The 16,861-nt window shown below is 38.8% G+C and overlaps 1 protein-coding gene across 1 annotated transcript; it reads left to right on the forward strand.

Moving 5' to 3' along the window:
* Nucleotides 1–2,162: 2,162 nt before the first annotated feature.
* LOC149246507 (uncharacterized) lies at nt 2,163–5,534 on the forward strand. The gene has a single exon (XM_089441725.1). It carries the CDS (start codon nt 2,163–2,165, stop codon nt 5,532–5,534), a length of 3,372 nt encoding a protein of 1,123 aa, XP_089297851.1.
* The last annotated feature ends 11,327 nt before the right edge of the window (nt 5,535–16,861 follow it).

Here is a 16,861-nt window from a genome sequence, read left to right on the forward strand (position 1 = left end):
TCTGAATTTCTTCAAGAATGGGGTGAGACATGTTTTGTATTAGCCAGACCTATACAGTTTGAAGCTCAAATTTTAGGGAAGGGGTGGTTCAAGCTTTGTTTTGTTGATAAAGACGCGGAAGAATGGGTCTTCCATCGTAATTGGCACATAGGAAACATTCCTGTACTGTTAAAGAAATGGAACCCCATGTTTGATGCTTTCAAGGAGCGAACGGCGGAGTTCCCTGTGTGGGTGCGAGCTCCGGGCTTACCATCTTTCTTGTGGACAGAAGAAGTTTTAAAATCCATTGGGAATAGGCTGGGGGTTTTTTTGGAGGCAGATTTGTCTTTTTTGAAGACGAAGGATAGATCGATGGCGCGTATTTTGACTCTCCTTAACCCGAGTAGAGGCCTGGCGCAAAAAATAAATCTTCAGTACAAAGAACTTGTGTTTGAACAGACTCTAGACTATGAATACTTACCGTTCAGATGCCATTTCTGCCACGAGTACGGGCATTTGGCAAAAAACTGCTCACAGCTGAGGAGAAGGCGACATTTTAGGAGGACTTCAGCTAACAGAGGAAATGATCATAATAATATTCAGATATCCGTGGAGCATGAATTTACTGAGCCGCTAGGAACAGCGGATATGGAGACAGAGGGGACTGTCAAAAATCCGGTGGATGAAGATGTTCCAAGTCAAGAGGATACTCAAGAAGCCGACAATCATCCGGCGGTTGCTGTGGAGGAACATGATAAAGAAGAGACAGCCGCGAAAGAGCTCATAAAGGAGGACGTAGCAAGACAAATTCCGTCAGAAGCCGAAGAAACGGGTATGCGCTCAGGGATCCCTAATCTAAAATCTCCTGAGCATGTTCTTTCACCTTCGCATGTTTCATATCCTAATAAATCTGTGCAAGAAACTAATTCTGTTGAAAATAAGAAACACATAGCTAGTTCCCTGAATACAGACAATAATGCGGATGTCCCTATCATATCTTTAAAACCTCCTGAGCATGGTATTTCTCCTTCGTATGTCTCATATCCTAATAGTCATATTAATTATGTTGAAAATATGAAACATATTTCCAGTCCTCTGAATGTAGACATTACTGCTGATGCTATTCTGTCACTGGATATAAGTTGTGAAGACCAGTGGCCCCCTCTTTCACATCCAGCTCCTCGTTCACATTGCCCTTATAGCCTGAGATCTATGGGAGGGATCCACAGTGAGCAGGAGACTTTAGGTGGATTGGGATTAACCCCTTCTCAGAGTTACCCTAAAAATAAGAGAGGTAGGAAATCGGATATATCCAAGGCAAAAATTAAAGCTAAACTGGATGTTGCAGATGGTAAACAATACTCTATTACGGGGGTTCTTAGAGCAGCCCAACCCCATGAGAGTGTTATAAAATGATCTTGACAACTTGGAATTGCAGAGGTTTGGCCAGCAAACCAAAAAAACTGGCATTGAAAGAGTGGATAATTAATTCAAATTTAGATGTTATTTTTCTGCAAGAAACCCTGGGGAGGGCTTGTGAGATAGAAGCCATGCTTCATTCCCTTCTGCCTGGGTGGATCTTTTCTGCCATAGACTCTTCTGGTCACTCGGGGGGCATAGCTATTGGTTTAAAAGAAGGACGGGTAAAGGTTTTAAACCAATGGGGGATGAAACAAGTCATGGGCATGGAGGTTTTATCGCCAGATTTCTCTTTTCCTGTCTCCTTAGTAAATGTATATGGGCCATGTCAGAGCAGGGATTCTTTTTGGAAAGATTTGATGTCAAAATCTGTGATGAAATCCCCGTTGATGGTGGTGGGAGGTGATTTAAATTTTTCCATAGGTAGAGCAGAAACATGGGGACCATCAGCTAGAGAAGATCCTCTAACAGATTTTTTCTTTAACCTCATTCTGGATAATAACTTTACAGATCCTTCACCGATCAAACTAAAGCCTACTTGGAGGAACCGAAGGGCAGGTGAAGATCGGATAGCTAAAAGACTAGACCGCTTTTTGGTGGCTGAGTCTTTGTTCGCCAAAACCCCCATGCTCAGACAGTGGGTTGAGGAAAGAGGGAATTCAGATCATTTCCCTGTTTTTCTGGATCTTTCTTTCCCTCCTCCCAAGCCTCCTGCCCCTTTTAAGTTCAATCCAGCTTGGCTCTAGGATCTCTCTTTCTGCAAGATGTTTAATGAAGCATGGGTTCACCCTGCCCACAATTCAGATGAGGATAAATGTTTTTTGTTTATGGAGAACCTTAAAAGATTGAAGAAAGCCACAATTTCCTGGGCAAAGGAAAGAAAACTGAAACAAAATGAGGAGCTGGTTAAAATTAGGGAGGAGCTGGAACAGATGGAATGTGTGGAGACAGATGGATACTCATCACAGGCCTCAAAAGACAGAATTCTTCTTTTGGAGAAGCAGCAAAATAAAATCCTCTTGGATAAGGAAGAAGAATGGAGAATCAAGAGTAGGGCAACTTGGTTAAAATCTGGGGATGAGAACACCAGGTTTTTCCATAACTTTGCAAAAGGTAGGAAAGCTGCAAATACTATTTGGAGCCTTAAAGACGAAGAAGGGAGGGAATTCAGATCCTTTCCAGAGCTTTCCGGGTTAGGGAAAAGACACTTCCAGAATATTTTTACAGACTCTGGGGAGGTTACTATTGTAGAAGTCTTTAGAACTGTGCAAAGCTTCCCTAGATTCATTAAGGAAGATGAAGCAGAAGATTTATCAATCCCGGTTTCAAAGGAGGAGGTTGAAGCTGCTATGAAAACCATGGGCAATGATAAGAGTCCAGGCCCAGATGGCTGGACCATAGAACTGTTTCTCCATTTTTATGACCAACTAGGATCCGAAATTACTGAAGTAGTTGAGGAGTCTAGACAGAAAGGAGAAGTTTATAGACCTTTCAACTCAACTTTTATAGTTGTTATTCCTAAAAAGGATGACCCGGGAAGTTTTGAAGACTTCAGACCAATATCATTGTGCAATTGCATCTACAAGATTATAGCAAAGGTAATTGCCCTCAGACTAGCCCCATTCCTGGCGCAAAATATATCAATGGAGCAATTTGGTTTTCTGGATGGAAGACAAATCCATGAAGCTATTGGGGTAGCTCAGGAGGTCATTCATAGTGTCAGATTGAAGAAAAAGAAGGGGGTTGTTCTAAAAATTGATCTATCAAAAGCATATGATCGGATCAGTTGGCTCTATCTGCGAATGTTGCTAACTCAAGTGGGATTCAGCTATCCCTTTATTAGCTGGATCATGGGCTGCATCACAAATGTTAGCTTTGCAGTTCTGGTTAATGGTGCAGCTTCTTCTTTTTTCAACAGCCAGAGAGGACTCAGACAAGGCTGCCCATTATCCCCTCTTCTGTTTCTTCTTGTGGCTGAAGGGCTAAGTAGATTGATTCACAAAGCCAGAAGAGAAGATAAGGTAAAGGGTATTGAGGTAGCAATTAATATTTTCATCACACACCTTCTTTTTGTTGATGACATATTGATTTTCACCAATGGTTCCTCTAATGAACTAAAGGAACTAAAATGCATCTTTGACCTTTTTCTTAAAGCAACCGGTATGCAGATAAATTCAAGAAAATCCCATGCTTGTGTGGCGGATATAGAAAGAAGAGAAAGGGATAGAATGGCTAATCTTTTCCCTTTCCCCATACAACCACTGGACTCTCCCTTCAAATATTTGGGCTTTTGGTTAAAGCCTACAGGTTACAAAAAAGAGGATTGGAATTGGCTTATCGCTAAGATTGAATCCAGAATCTCACATTGGAGCTTCAGATGGCTTTCCAGAGCTGGCAGGATGACCCTTATTAAATCAGTTCTGATAGCCATTCCGGTTTATTGGGCTGCACTAACTTGGATCCCCAAAGGCGTAATGGAAAAAATCAGAAGAATTTGCTGCAGATTTTTATGGGCGGGATCAAAGGAGTCTTCTGTGCTACCATGGGTAGCATGGGACAAAGTGGCCAGACCAAAAGAATGGGGGGGGTGGGGCATTAAAAGAATTCCTGATTTCTGCCTCTCATTAGCAGCGAAATCTGGATGGAGGCTGATAACTATGGAAAATTTATGGACACGGGTGGTGAAAAGAAAATACATCGACCCTATCCCTATGGAAGACTGGATTCGGAGTCGAAATAAGAAGACAAAAAATATATCTGCCATTTGGAAAGCCACGGTGGAAGCTTTTTCAGTGATCGAGCAAGGATTAGCTTGGAAAGTTGGAGATGGAAGAAAGGTAAGGATTGGCAGAGACCCATGGGTCGGATGCAACGAATCTTATGCCTTATCACCAGGGATTCTCAGACACTTGGAAAGTAAAGGTATTTCAGCATTAAATCAGGTGGAGAAGGTTGGGCAGTCTACTATATGGGGCCAGGCTTGGAAGGATGATGTAGATTTGGGGTTAAATGTCAGATGGAAGTTTGAGTGGGAGGTTTTCATCAAAGAATTAAAACGTTCAAATGTCAGGATAAAAGATGAACCTGATTGTTTGATGTGGGCACAAAGCAAATCAGGGAATTTTTCCCCAAAAGATGGTTACCTCTTCTTAATGGGAAAGAAAGGTTGGGGGGTTCCGGATTGGTGGGCCAAAAACATCTGGAAACTCAAAAGCCCAGCTAAGGCCCGGCTTCTTCTTTGGTGCATATTAAAAAGGAAGATCCCAACATGGGAAATCTTACAAGCTAGGTTCTTGGTTGGGCCTGGTAGATGCCCCCTTTGCAAGTCTGAAGATGAAACCATTAATCATCTTTTCATAAACTGTGCTGTTTCAAGAAAGGTATGGGAGGAGGCCACTGGTATGCTAAAGATACAAGCTCAGTGGGGGAATGAACCCTTGGAGACAGCCTGGAGGAGATGGTGGCATGCATATCCGGAGGGAAACTTAAGAAATCTGCCTATTATTTTCTGCTGGGGTATATGGCTTGCAAGAAACAAAAGTCTTTTCCAAGATAAGGACACCCCTCCTTCAGTCATTGCTATTAATATAGTTGCTATCTACTCTGCCTTACCACCCCCTGAGGTTAAGAACCCAAAACCAATCCAAAATCAAATCAACATACAGGAAGGCATTCCCGTTGGTTTCTTTGATGGGGCTTCCCAAAACAACAGGGCGGGAGCTGGCCTGTGTATTCATATCAACCCGAATCACTCTATAAAAGCTTCTGTTGGACTGGGCACAGGCACCAATAATTATGCTGAATTATCTGCTCTGCGCTACCTCTTATGTTGGCTTCTTCACAGAAATATCAACACAATTCAGATATTTGGGGACTCACTAAATGTCATAAATTGGGTCACTGGGAAGGCAACCTGTCAAAATCAGATTTTGATGATTCTTGTTGAAGAAATTTCATTATTAAAGGCATCGTTTAATAGTTTCTCTATCTGCCATATTTACAGGGACAAGAATGAGGAAGCTGATCAGCTTTCTAAGGCTGGGCTTCAACAGTTTATGGGCAGCTGGACTGTAGCAGAGACCAGACAGGGTCAGACAGACATCTCACACCAGCCTCCTTTCTTACAGTCACTTTGATTGCTGTACATTTCCTTCTTTTTGACAGCAGCTTTCGCGGATTTATATGGTTTTTCTGTGTACATATATATCAGTTTTTATTTCCCTTTCTGAAATTACAGGCATATAACCACATCAAACAGATTTTTGATACTTATTACAATTTTGGTTCCTTACCGGATTATAAACTCCTAATCATTTTATGGGGTTGTTTTCTTTCTGCTGAAGGAGACCCCAGCTAATATGTTTTCGGCTGTCATTAAGAGTGCTATTTTGAATTCATTGGGAGGGAGATTATGCAGGTACAAAACCAGTAGAAGCAGATCCAAAAAGTTTGAGCAGATTAGCAATTGTTGAGCCACCTGTTATGGCTTAAGACCATTATAGATTGTAAAACTTTTTATAGTCAATTAATAAAAAGTTCTGATTTTTTTCCTGGAAAAAAAAGGAAGATGGAGGTAGACAAAGGTATAAAGCTAGACTTGTGGTGAAGGGTTTGCATAGAAAAAGGGTATAGTCTTTGATGAGATATTTTCTCCTATTGTTAAAATGACTTCAATCATAACTATTTTAAGTCTAGTAGCAACTGAAGATTTGCATCTTGAGCAGTTAGATGTAAAGACAACCTTTCTCCATGGGGATTTGCAGGAAGAGATATATATGAAGCAACCACAAGGATATGTGGTAAAAGGGAAGGAGAAACTAGTGTGTAGGTTGAAGAAGAGCTTGTATGGATTAAAACAAGCTCCAAGGCAGTGGTATCTAAAATTTGACAGGTTTATGTTTGAACAAGGCTATACTAGATGTCACTTTGATCATCGTGTTTATATCAAAAGACAAAATGATGGCAGCTATATTATATTGTTATTGTATGTAGATGACATTCTTGTTGTAGGTTATAACATGCAGGAAATAAATGCGCTCAAAAGAAAATTGGAAAACTTGTTTGCAATGAAGGATTTGGGTACTGCAAAACAAATCCTTGGTATGAGAATAACTAGAGACAGGAAGAATAAAAAATTAACATTGTCTCTGAGAGGGTACATACAAAAGGCGTTGAAAAGGTTTAATATGCAGAATGCAAAACCTATTAGTATACCTTTGGCTAGCCATTTCAAACTAAGGAAATGTGTCCCAAGACTCAGGAGGAAATGGCTGATATGTCTAAAGTTCCATATGCATTAGCAATTAGAAGCTTATTGTATGCAATGGTCTGCACAAGGCCTAATATTGCACATGCAGTGGGAGTTGTAAGAAGGTACATGAACAATCCAGGAAAAGAACATTGGATGGAAATAAAGTGGATCTTAGGTATTTGAGAGGTACCACAAAGCAAGCATTATGCTTTGGTGGTTCAAACATTACTCTATAGGGATATGTTGATGCAGATATGGTAGGTGATAGAGATAATAGGAGGAGCACCACAGGGTATGTGTTTACTGTAGGTGGAACAACTGTCAGTTGGGTCTTAAAACTGCAAAGTGTTGTTGCACTCTCAACAACAGAAGCAGAGTATGTTTCTGTTACAGATTCTAGTAAAGAAATGATTTGGTTACAAAGGTTTCTAGATGAATTGGGTAAGAAACAGGAGTTGGGCAGGTTATACAGTGACAACCAGAGTGCCATACATATTTCAAAGAACTGTGCATTTCATTCCAAGACAAAACGTATACAACTCAAGTACCATTTCATATGGTCAGCATTGGAAGATGGACAGTTGAAGATGGAAAAGATACACACTAGCCAGAATCCTGTAGATATGTTAACAAAAGTTGTAACCAGGGAGAAACTGAGTCTGCTCACTTTCAATTGGTCTTCAAGTATGATGAAGAAGATGAGAAAAAGCCAGGTCCAAAGTGGAGTCATTGTCCAACAAATGAAGCAATAGTGGAGTTGCTATAATTAGTCTCCAGGTGGGATATTGTTAGGTGTGGAGCCTGATTATCTTCTGTATTCAAAGGTATCGCTGCATTGGACCCCAGTTCGTAATGGGGTGGCAAAGCGACTTGTAAAATATACGTTGTAGGGGGGGTCCAGGGGGGGCGACTGCGACCTTTGGGAGCCCCCCCTGGCGGGGGATCAGGGGCAACGCCCCGAAGCTAAAACTAGATATAAAATTACCTTGTAAAATGTTGTAATTTCGTAGTCAATCTAGGATGTTCATTAGGTGGAGATCAGACGGTAGAAGTAATTTTTAATTTAGTTTTTTTTTCCCTAGAAGGCAACCCCTCGCTATATATGAGGGAATTTATTGCATCTATATATATCTGTATTATGAGTGAGAAGAGGGTGGAGATTGAGAGCGAAGAGGGAATTACAATGGATCTGTTGTAGGTTGTATCTCTTTAGTTCGCTGGATAATATCAAAGGAAGGACTGGCTGTTTCTCTGTGGACATAGTCCAAACTGGGCAAACCATGTATATCTGTGTCTCTCTTATTTTATGTGTTTTCTGTGTTTATATTTCTGCAATATTTTATGTGTTCCATTTCTCTGTAATATATAATTTCCTAACAAGTTGCAATGGAGGCAAGATTTCTCTTCAGTAAGATGTCACCATGGGATGTATGCACACCATCACGGACGAACAAGCTTGGCATCATATCACCACCTTTGCCATCACAAGCATGTCAAAGAGTTGGTCTCACCACAACGGACCGAGTGTCAGTGATGTCTTGCATCGATTGCTCAAGCCATGTTGTCTCACATGAGTACATGTGCATTGTAATGTAACGTCATGTCAAGTGTAAGTCAAGTGTTGATAGTTGGATGTAACAGTCATAGAGTATATGAAGAGTCATGAGGGTAAATGAATAGTCACAAAGGGGAATGTCAAGGGTCACCCCACCCTTTGCTATAAATAGAAGCTCATAACTCATTGTAGAGGCTTTTGGTCAACCAAGCTTCAATAGGACTATCTTAGAGAAAACTTGGACAATATTGTAATGAGCCTTGGCTTCTCCAATGTGGAGAGCTAGTATATCTCTTTGGCGGAGCAGGCGGTTGTGGATATAATGTTCCACTATTGGAACTAGCAGGTGTACATGGATTTATTGTATGACTGGAACTTAAACTTCTTAATAAAATAGAGCCATGCCTTATTCCTATTTAGGCCTAAATCCCTTTTATCCTAAGCCTAAGTCCCTTTTAACCCTGTACCTAAATTACCCTACTAAAAAATAATTTTGTTTGATGATTGAAACTCAACTGAATACACCATACATTCATTTGGTCATCATACCCACATCATTCTCCCAAATCCTATCATGCCCCCAAAATTTAAATATAATTGTTTTTTAGGTGGAGCACTAATAGAACAACATGTTTAATTATGTCATCATAGCATTTGAATCATTTTCAAATCTCTACAAGAGGTCGCCATTTTGATTGTTTATGGTCACGGGTGAATGAATTGGTTCTTCGTGTAGGAGGTCTGAAGAATTGGTCACACATTGAAGGAAGATAACAGAGAGTTTCATAAATTGTGTTGCATCTTTGTGATGCAACCACTACGTAGAGTGTCCATGAAGCTACCAAATCTTATGTAGATCAGTCTCAACATTATGAGAGGTAGGAGTTGGTTGCCTTGTTTGTGAATTTGTTTCTCAACAACTCGATTAAGCACAATAAAGGTCTTGTTGTTCTTTGTTTGAAAAAACGTCACTACACATACCTTGCCTGTCAACCACGCACATAGTCAGTTTCTAATTTAAAGTTGTGTCTTGTTGATGAGGAAATGTAACCATCACGAAATCCTGGGTGGTCAGGGTAAATTGTAAAGGGAAATAAAGTGTATTCCTACTCACTTTCAACATTCGAAGCCTGCTCTATCATCACTATTTCATACACTTGTTTTATTAATTCTGCGTTGTCACACTTGTCGAGTCTTTCACTCTCTGATTTGTACATGTAACCTTTCATAAAGTTTGAGTCGAGCCTGCCAAGTATTAGGGTTAATGGCTCCCACTACCAACAAAAAGGGAGGGGATATAGTATGCATTGAACCCAACACCTTAAACCTCATAAATTCCTCCCCAACCATTAGAGTTTCTTTCGAGAATGTTGGTTGCATTCCATTTTGTCAGAAAGTCCAAAAGGAGGGTCACAATACCAGATTGGCTAGTATTTTTTCCCTGAGCCTCCATGATAACAAGGTCAAGTTTTGGAATGTGGAGATAATTATTATAGAAAAATTCATTGCATCTGCTACAAGTCTCCCCACAACAGGTGAAAAATGGTTCAAAGGAGATGAACTTGACATCTCAACCTTTAAATAGTTTGTCAAGCCTGAATTCAGTGATAAGTTTGCTACAACTTTTCCTACCATCTACCTTCAGGACCATTATAGTGAATTGTTAAAATTTATCCAAAGGTATTTCACGTGTGAGGGTAGATTCAGTAGGGTATACCAGTATCATTTGAGACTTCTATGGAACTTCACAGACAAGAAACCTATGAACCTGCCCTTTTTCTTATTTAAAATTTTGGAAAGGATGAAAACCAAAGTTCAGATGCAGAAAAATAATCATATGTCCAGTCCTTTTCATTTCTCCCTCATAAAAATTTTGGTCAAGTTTGCAGTTGATAGGAGGAAGATTTACTAGTCTGACTTCTTGTCTAGCATTGGTTTACTGCCATAGACATAATATTCATCAGTACATATTTGTGAGGAGGAAGGATTTCATGAAATACAAGAGAGGAAGTTCGCTTACTTAATTAAATAGGCCATGATAGTTGAAGAAAAGGATGAAAAACCAAGAAAAAGTTTCACAGGAAAACTTGGCAAGTAGGGTAAGAACAAAATTTCGAAAGGAAAAGAGAAAACTCAAGAAACCAAGGTTCAGGTGGCATCATCTCAAACCACCAAGTTTCAGGTTAAGGTAGAAGAAACAATCAAGAATGAAGAGTTTATGATGAGGCCTAGGACTAGGTCAAGGGCTAGGAAGAATGTGGAGGGGTCAGACCCTCAGGCAGTGGTTTAAATTTTCTAGGATAAGAAAGAAGAAAAACAAGAGGACAGTAAATAAGAAGAAGTGAAGCAAGATGAACCAATCCAGTTTGAACAAAGAGAATAGCCAGTGCAATATGAATAAGCTACCATGAAGTATGAGGAAGAAGACCCTAAGGTGGTCAATATGAAAGAAGCCCTTTCCAAATATCAGATGAAGATAACATTCTTGAAGAAGAAAAATAGAGACCTAAAAGAAGAAACTCAACCAATAGCTGAAAAGGTAGAGACACCTCCTAAAAATATTGCTAAGGGTAAAGGTAAACATGTCTCATTTGCAAAACATGCCAAGGAGATTGCAATGGAGTCCAATGGACCCTCAACTAGAGCATCCAAGTCAAAAATTAGTTATGTACAACAGATGAAAAAGGTGGCTCAAGCACTTGGTAAGCCACATTTTTATCAATGGAAAGAATATTAGAGATGCCTAGAAGAGATGGAGGAAAGTTAGGAATAGGTTAAGAGGTTCAGGCAAGAGAATCTGAATTACAAGAGATTTGTTTAACATATTCTTGAGAACAGTGACAAAGAGGTTCGTGAGGCATCCAAAGCCCTTGACAGAGGTAAAAATTTTGTGAAATGGTCTATTCCTGTAAGAAGATAATGTAAAAACCTCTATGTCAGGAACCTATTATTGAATGCAAAGCTGAGGAGCATGAAAAAGAGTTTGGACAAGGCATGGGGATTGGTTAAGAAGTATAAGGAGGTAGCCAAAGCACCTTCACCTAGAAGAGTGCCAAAGTTGAAGTCTAAGGCTATGACTGAAGCAAAACCTACCCTACCACTACCCACTGAGCAAATTGACCTCACACCTCAAGCTTCAAAGACCAAATCTTCCACCAACAAGACCTATAGCAAAAGGAAGAGGAGGTAAAGGGTCCTTGATTGAAGTCTGAAATTTTTGTTTTTATTTCAAAATTCAAGTTGCAGATGTTGTTTGGTCGGTGTAATGGTGTGGTTCTAATGTTTGGAGTGGCTTATACTAGCATGATGGTGTTTTGTTAAGACTAGAAGGCATTTAAAAGACAGTTTTGAAAAATGCGCTATGCAGCTGCTATGCACACCCTGTCTATACACTTGCACACATATTAGGAGGAAGCCACTTGTTAGGGTTTGAAGCTATGAACATGGAGCAGATGTGGCAGCCAACTAAGATCTTAAGAAGCCAACCACATGTCAATTTTGCAAGGAAAAATCTCCCACATAGTCGTTGCTCAGTTAGCATCTAGTTGTCCTTGCTTTTACTATTTGATTTAGTTCATGAACATATGGTCTTCAAAGATAAAGTTGTTCTTCATAGACATTTTTATTTATTTATTGAGATAAATTCATCAATGCTTTATGTTTTTTGTTTTTTATCAAAAGAGGAAAACGACTTAAAACAACAAAAAACTTTCCTCTTTTTGAATTTTGATTTTATCCGCTATTGGATCAATAATGCATCGAATATGGACACTTATCATATTTTGTTTCTAGTCTATTTAAGCTAGTTAATACATATGGAACAAGTTTTTGTTGATTTCAAGATTGCTTCTGAGTTATCATAGTCATATGTTGTGATCTGTAGTAATGAGTACGCTTTAATGTTAAAGAGATTCCAGTTATATTTTAGAGATTATTGTGGTATGAATGCTTCGAAATTGTTATTATTTAATTTATGTGTAATCTCTTTTATGGTGTCTTCTTAATCTTCTTTAAAGGTGTATGGAACAACTATGATTGAATTCATTTCACATGCTCTTGTCTAGCTACACCAAAATATTTCAGTTGCAAACGGAATGTTTATACCTTTGAATGCTTTGTCTTTTTCCTCTTTATATTCATTCATCCAAGTTGTAGTAATGAAATTTCATTTGTTCTTCCATTGTAGATGAGTTTCTTGATTTTCTTATTCCACTATACTACAAGTTGTTTTCCCATTTCGAAGTTGTACTATTCAAGCCTCTGTATATGAAACTGGTTAGGAAATGCATAGGCATGATGGATCAGGGAGGTCATGATCACATGCATTAGTTTTCCTAGAATCCTCTACCACCCCCAAATAAAAAAATTAAACACTTTCCAGATCTGGTCTCTGCTGAAGTTTGTTTTTCAAATTTTTTATCTCTGAGTTTGCTTAGTGAGGGAGCCCCCTCAGGTTGAAAAAGACCAATCTATCAACCAAAAGAGGTCTGTGGTTACCTCTATGATCCTTTTCCTTCCACCTAAAGGAAATCATGGAGTGGTAACACTATGAAAAAGGATTTACAAAGTAATTGTGAACTACAATTTACCATTTCTAGTACGTGCATGAAATCTCTTCAAATATTGTGTTCGGTGTATAACAGTAGACAAGGCAGAAGACTCAGTTACCTATGGCAGGATAACAGCTTATATGGGACTTACTAATCTGGACTTATGCAGGAATGAAACATAGTATATATATATATATATATATATATATATATATATAAACACAAAGATACAACAAAAATAAATCTTCATTTGATTAATATCAAAGAACTGAAAGATGCTTACATACATAATGGAAATAAACTAGTTTGGGCGATGGTAGTTTATCTCCGAGAAGAGATGTGGCAGCTACATGCCTCTAACCTGTGTTACAATGAGGCTCAAGGGCCTTTTAATTATTGAACAACAAAGGGAAACCCTAAGAACCAAAAACCCTAACCTTAGTAGATAGAACAATAAGAGTTTGAGGGCCTTGTTGGGGTTAGTTGGACAACCAACTTCCCAAGGTCGTAACTTGGTCATATGATCTCTAGTTTGTGCGTATGATACCTTGTTAGAAAGGTATCTCGAAGTACTACAATATTTGTAGTGATCCCATACCTATGGATATGGGCTTGTTGTAGACCTAAAAAAATGTTGTTTAGGGGGTCTAAATAGCTCCATAAGTTCTGGACCTGAAAAATTGCTACAAAAAATAAATTGTGCTATAATCAAGGAAACTAATGAAACAAACTGGAGGTCTAGGTGGAATAGGTGGATGGTCACCAATATCCACTTGGATCACTTCCAAAATATACCTGGAGGTACGTGGAAGTGCAGTCCGTGGTAGTGTTATTTTATGCATCCTGTACGATAGGATGTATTCCAATCTAATTTTCATATGGGGAGCACCATATGATATACTCAAAGGCACATCGAGAACGATCCAATATACTTAATTACATGGAATACCGACTACCCCCAGAATGTAACACAAAACAATAATGACATCTCTTATGTTTAACAATGCCAGAACATATATCTAGCCCAGATCTTTATGTGTGTAATTAATGTTCCAAATGCTCCTTAGGTTAATTGAATAAATTTTAAAGTTGATCTTCAATTAAGTTTCAATTTCAAGGCTCACGGTATGTGTTGGGTCCCTATAATACTAGTGATTACCCCTTTAATATTGTAGTTATACCCCTTATTTATATTGTTGTACCCCTATTACCCCCATATTGTTATTTCTGTGCCCCATAGAATCCCTCTATTGTTATTTTTGTGGCTTTATATTATTATTGTTAGGTCGGCTGGATTATATTGTGACTCCTTAGACTCCTATATATAGAAAGGAGGTTTTGTCATTTGTATCATCCAAGAATTGTTCATTTATGTAATGTAAAGGAGGTTTCCCCCTCGAAGAGGCTGAATTCTAAGGCGTTGATCTATCTTTTCTATCTTTTCTTGAGCTGGTTTCATAACATTTGGTATCAGAGCTTTGGATTCTAGGGTTTCGCTGCTCCAAACAGGTCATCGTGGCATTTTCGCTATAACTTTTTTTCTGTGACGTTTCAGAAGTCGCAAAAAAAAACCCATTTGAGAATAAATCACGCTAAACCTTGGGTCCAAATATAAGAGCTTTTTGCGCGATATTTGTGGAGATATGATCTAAGGAAGTTGGTCTTTTTGCAGACTCCTGAATTACATTAAAAACAGGTGACCTAGGGAAAATCATCATAACTTTCTCTCTGGGGATCGGATTGAAATTTCATAAGAAGGTAAAGAAAGAAGATGGACTGTAGTTTCTTGTATGTGTGTTTTATATTCAAAGGTTGAAACAGTGACTCGTGGCACATCGTACAAGTTCGCTCTACTGAACTAGTCTAAAAGCAAGTCACTGTGGGAGATTTCACATAACTCTTCCTTGGAGAATCCAATTTGGCTCAGACTTGTGGCATTGGAAAGAGGACACAGAAGGCTACTATAGGTAGCAATTTTAGAGCTGGATGATCCAAAATTACAGAGATACATCAGATTCAATATCAAGCTTCTATAAAGTGAAAAAAGGTGTGTAGTTTTTTTTTAAATTTTTGTGTAAGCTTGGTTTAATGGAATTCAAAGGGCATAGTAAAGCATTATTATCGGTAACTGATGCCCCAAGGAAAGAAAATGCAAACACCTAGTAAAGAACCTGAAAGCCCTAGCATGACTCATGAAGAAGAGGAAGAAATGCTACATGATATATCAAAATTACAAGAACAAGTGCAACAAATGTCACGCTCACAAAAGCTAACAGAAGCTAAGATAAGTGGCATGGAATCTAAGATAAATGGCATGGAATCTAAGATAAAGGGCATGGAGGCTAAGATGGATGATTCGAAGGCAGATTTGAAGAGAGACATGGCAGATTTGAAGATAGATTTGAAGACAGACATGGAAGAATTGAAGAAGTTGCTACAAGAAAGGGTCACTAATGGTGAAAAGGTAGTAAAGGAAACTCATGATGAGAACAAAAGAAATGTTAATCATGATTCAATAGATGCTAATGTTGGATTGAAGAATCACCATATTCCAAAAATCGATGAGGAAGTTTGATGGCAAGGATCCCGCCACATGGATATTATAGATGGAGCAATTCTTCGATCTCAATAATGTGCAAAACGCACAAAAGGTACGTATGGCAACTGTATATTTGGAACCAAATCAGTTTGTATGGTATCAATGGCTTTGCTCTCGTAAACAATTTATCACTTGGGCAATTTTTACGGAAGAATTGATAGCACATTATGAAGATACAAAAAGCAACACTTTTTTTAGCCAATTGATAAGTCTCAAACAAAAGGGTTCAGTAATGGAGCACATTGAGGAGTTCCAAAAATTGAACATAAGGGTAAAAGATATTCCAGAGGAGCATAGGATTGATGTGTTCATAGGGTCTTTAAAGGATAATATCCAACATGATGTTCGCCTTTGGGAACCTGATTCATTAGAGAAGGCATTCAGGTTAGCAAGAAAAATGGAAAGCAAAATTATGGCAACCAGGAAGCATACCACTCACAACTATAAAGATGGAAGTGTTGTTGCCCCTAGTCTTCCACAACCTATAAGGTTGACACCACAACAATTGGAAGAAAAAAGAGCAAAAGGGCTTTGTTACAGTTGTGATAGCAAATACACTAAAGGTCATAAGTGTGCTGAGAAGAAATTATTCTACATAGATTGTGAAGAGGAAGAAGAAAAGGAGCAAGAAAGGTCAAAAGAAGAAGATATACTCCAGGAACAAAGCCTAGATGAAGAACAAATAAATCCGACCATATCTTGTAATGCATTGGCGGGAATTACCACTCCTCAAACCATCAAGATAGAAGGACAAATCAAGAAGAAAAAGGTAATAGTGTTGATTGATTCAGGAAGCACCCACAATTTTATTCATTGTAGGGTAGCAAAAGAATTGAATTGCTTCCTATATCCAGCACCAGAGTGTCAAGTGATGATTGCAAATGGAGGAACAATAAATTGCTCTGGAAAGTGCCATAATATCAAGCTATCCATGGGAGAATATGTATTGACTAGCCCAATGCTTTCCATTCCAATGGGAGGTGCTGATGTTGTACTAGGAGTCCAATGGCTACAATCCTTGGGTACAATAGCTTTTAATTTTCAAGAACTTTTCATCAAATTTTCTACGGAAAGAAAGGAAGTTGAATTAAGGGGTATTGCAGGGAAACCAGGAAAGATAATCAGCTCTAATGGAATGACAAAGCTTCTAAAAAAGGAGCAAAGAGGTGTAATTGCACAATTATGTTCGCTAGATGTTTCCACATTGGAATCATCTATTTCTCCAGATCTCCAAAAAGTCCTGGACAATCATTCCAAGGTATTTGAGACTCCAAAAGGTCTCCCACCTATGCGTGATCATGATCATGCTATTCATCTGATTCCAGGAAGTGTTCCTCCAAACATCAGGCCGTACAGATATCCCTATGTCCAAAAAAGTGAAATTGAACGTATGGTTGCAGAAATGCTAGAGGCTGGTATAATTCAACCGAGTCAAAGTTCTTTCTCAGCTCCAGTAGTATTGGTGCACAAGAAGGATGGATCATGGCGCATGTGTCCGGATTATAGGG

Source organism: Pinus tabuliformis, chromosome 7 (assembly GCF_031772625.1).
Source record: "Pinus tabuliformis cultivar Carrire ecotype Pingquan chromosome 7, CPIR1, whole genome shotgun sequence".
NCBI lineage: Eukaryota > Viridiplantae > Streptophyta > Pinopsida > Pinales > Pinaceae > Pinus > Pinus tabuliformis.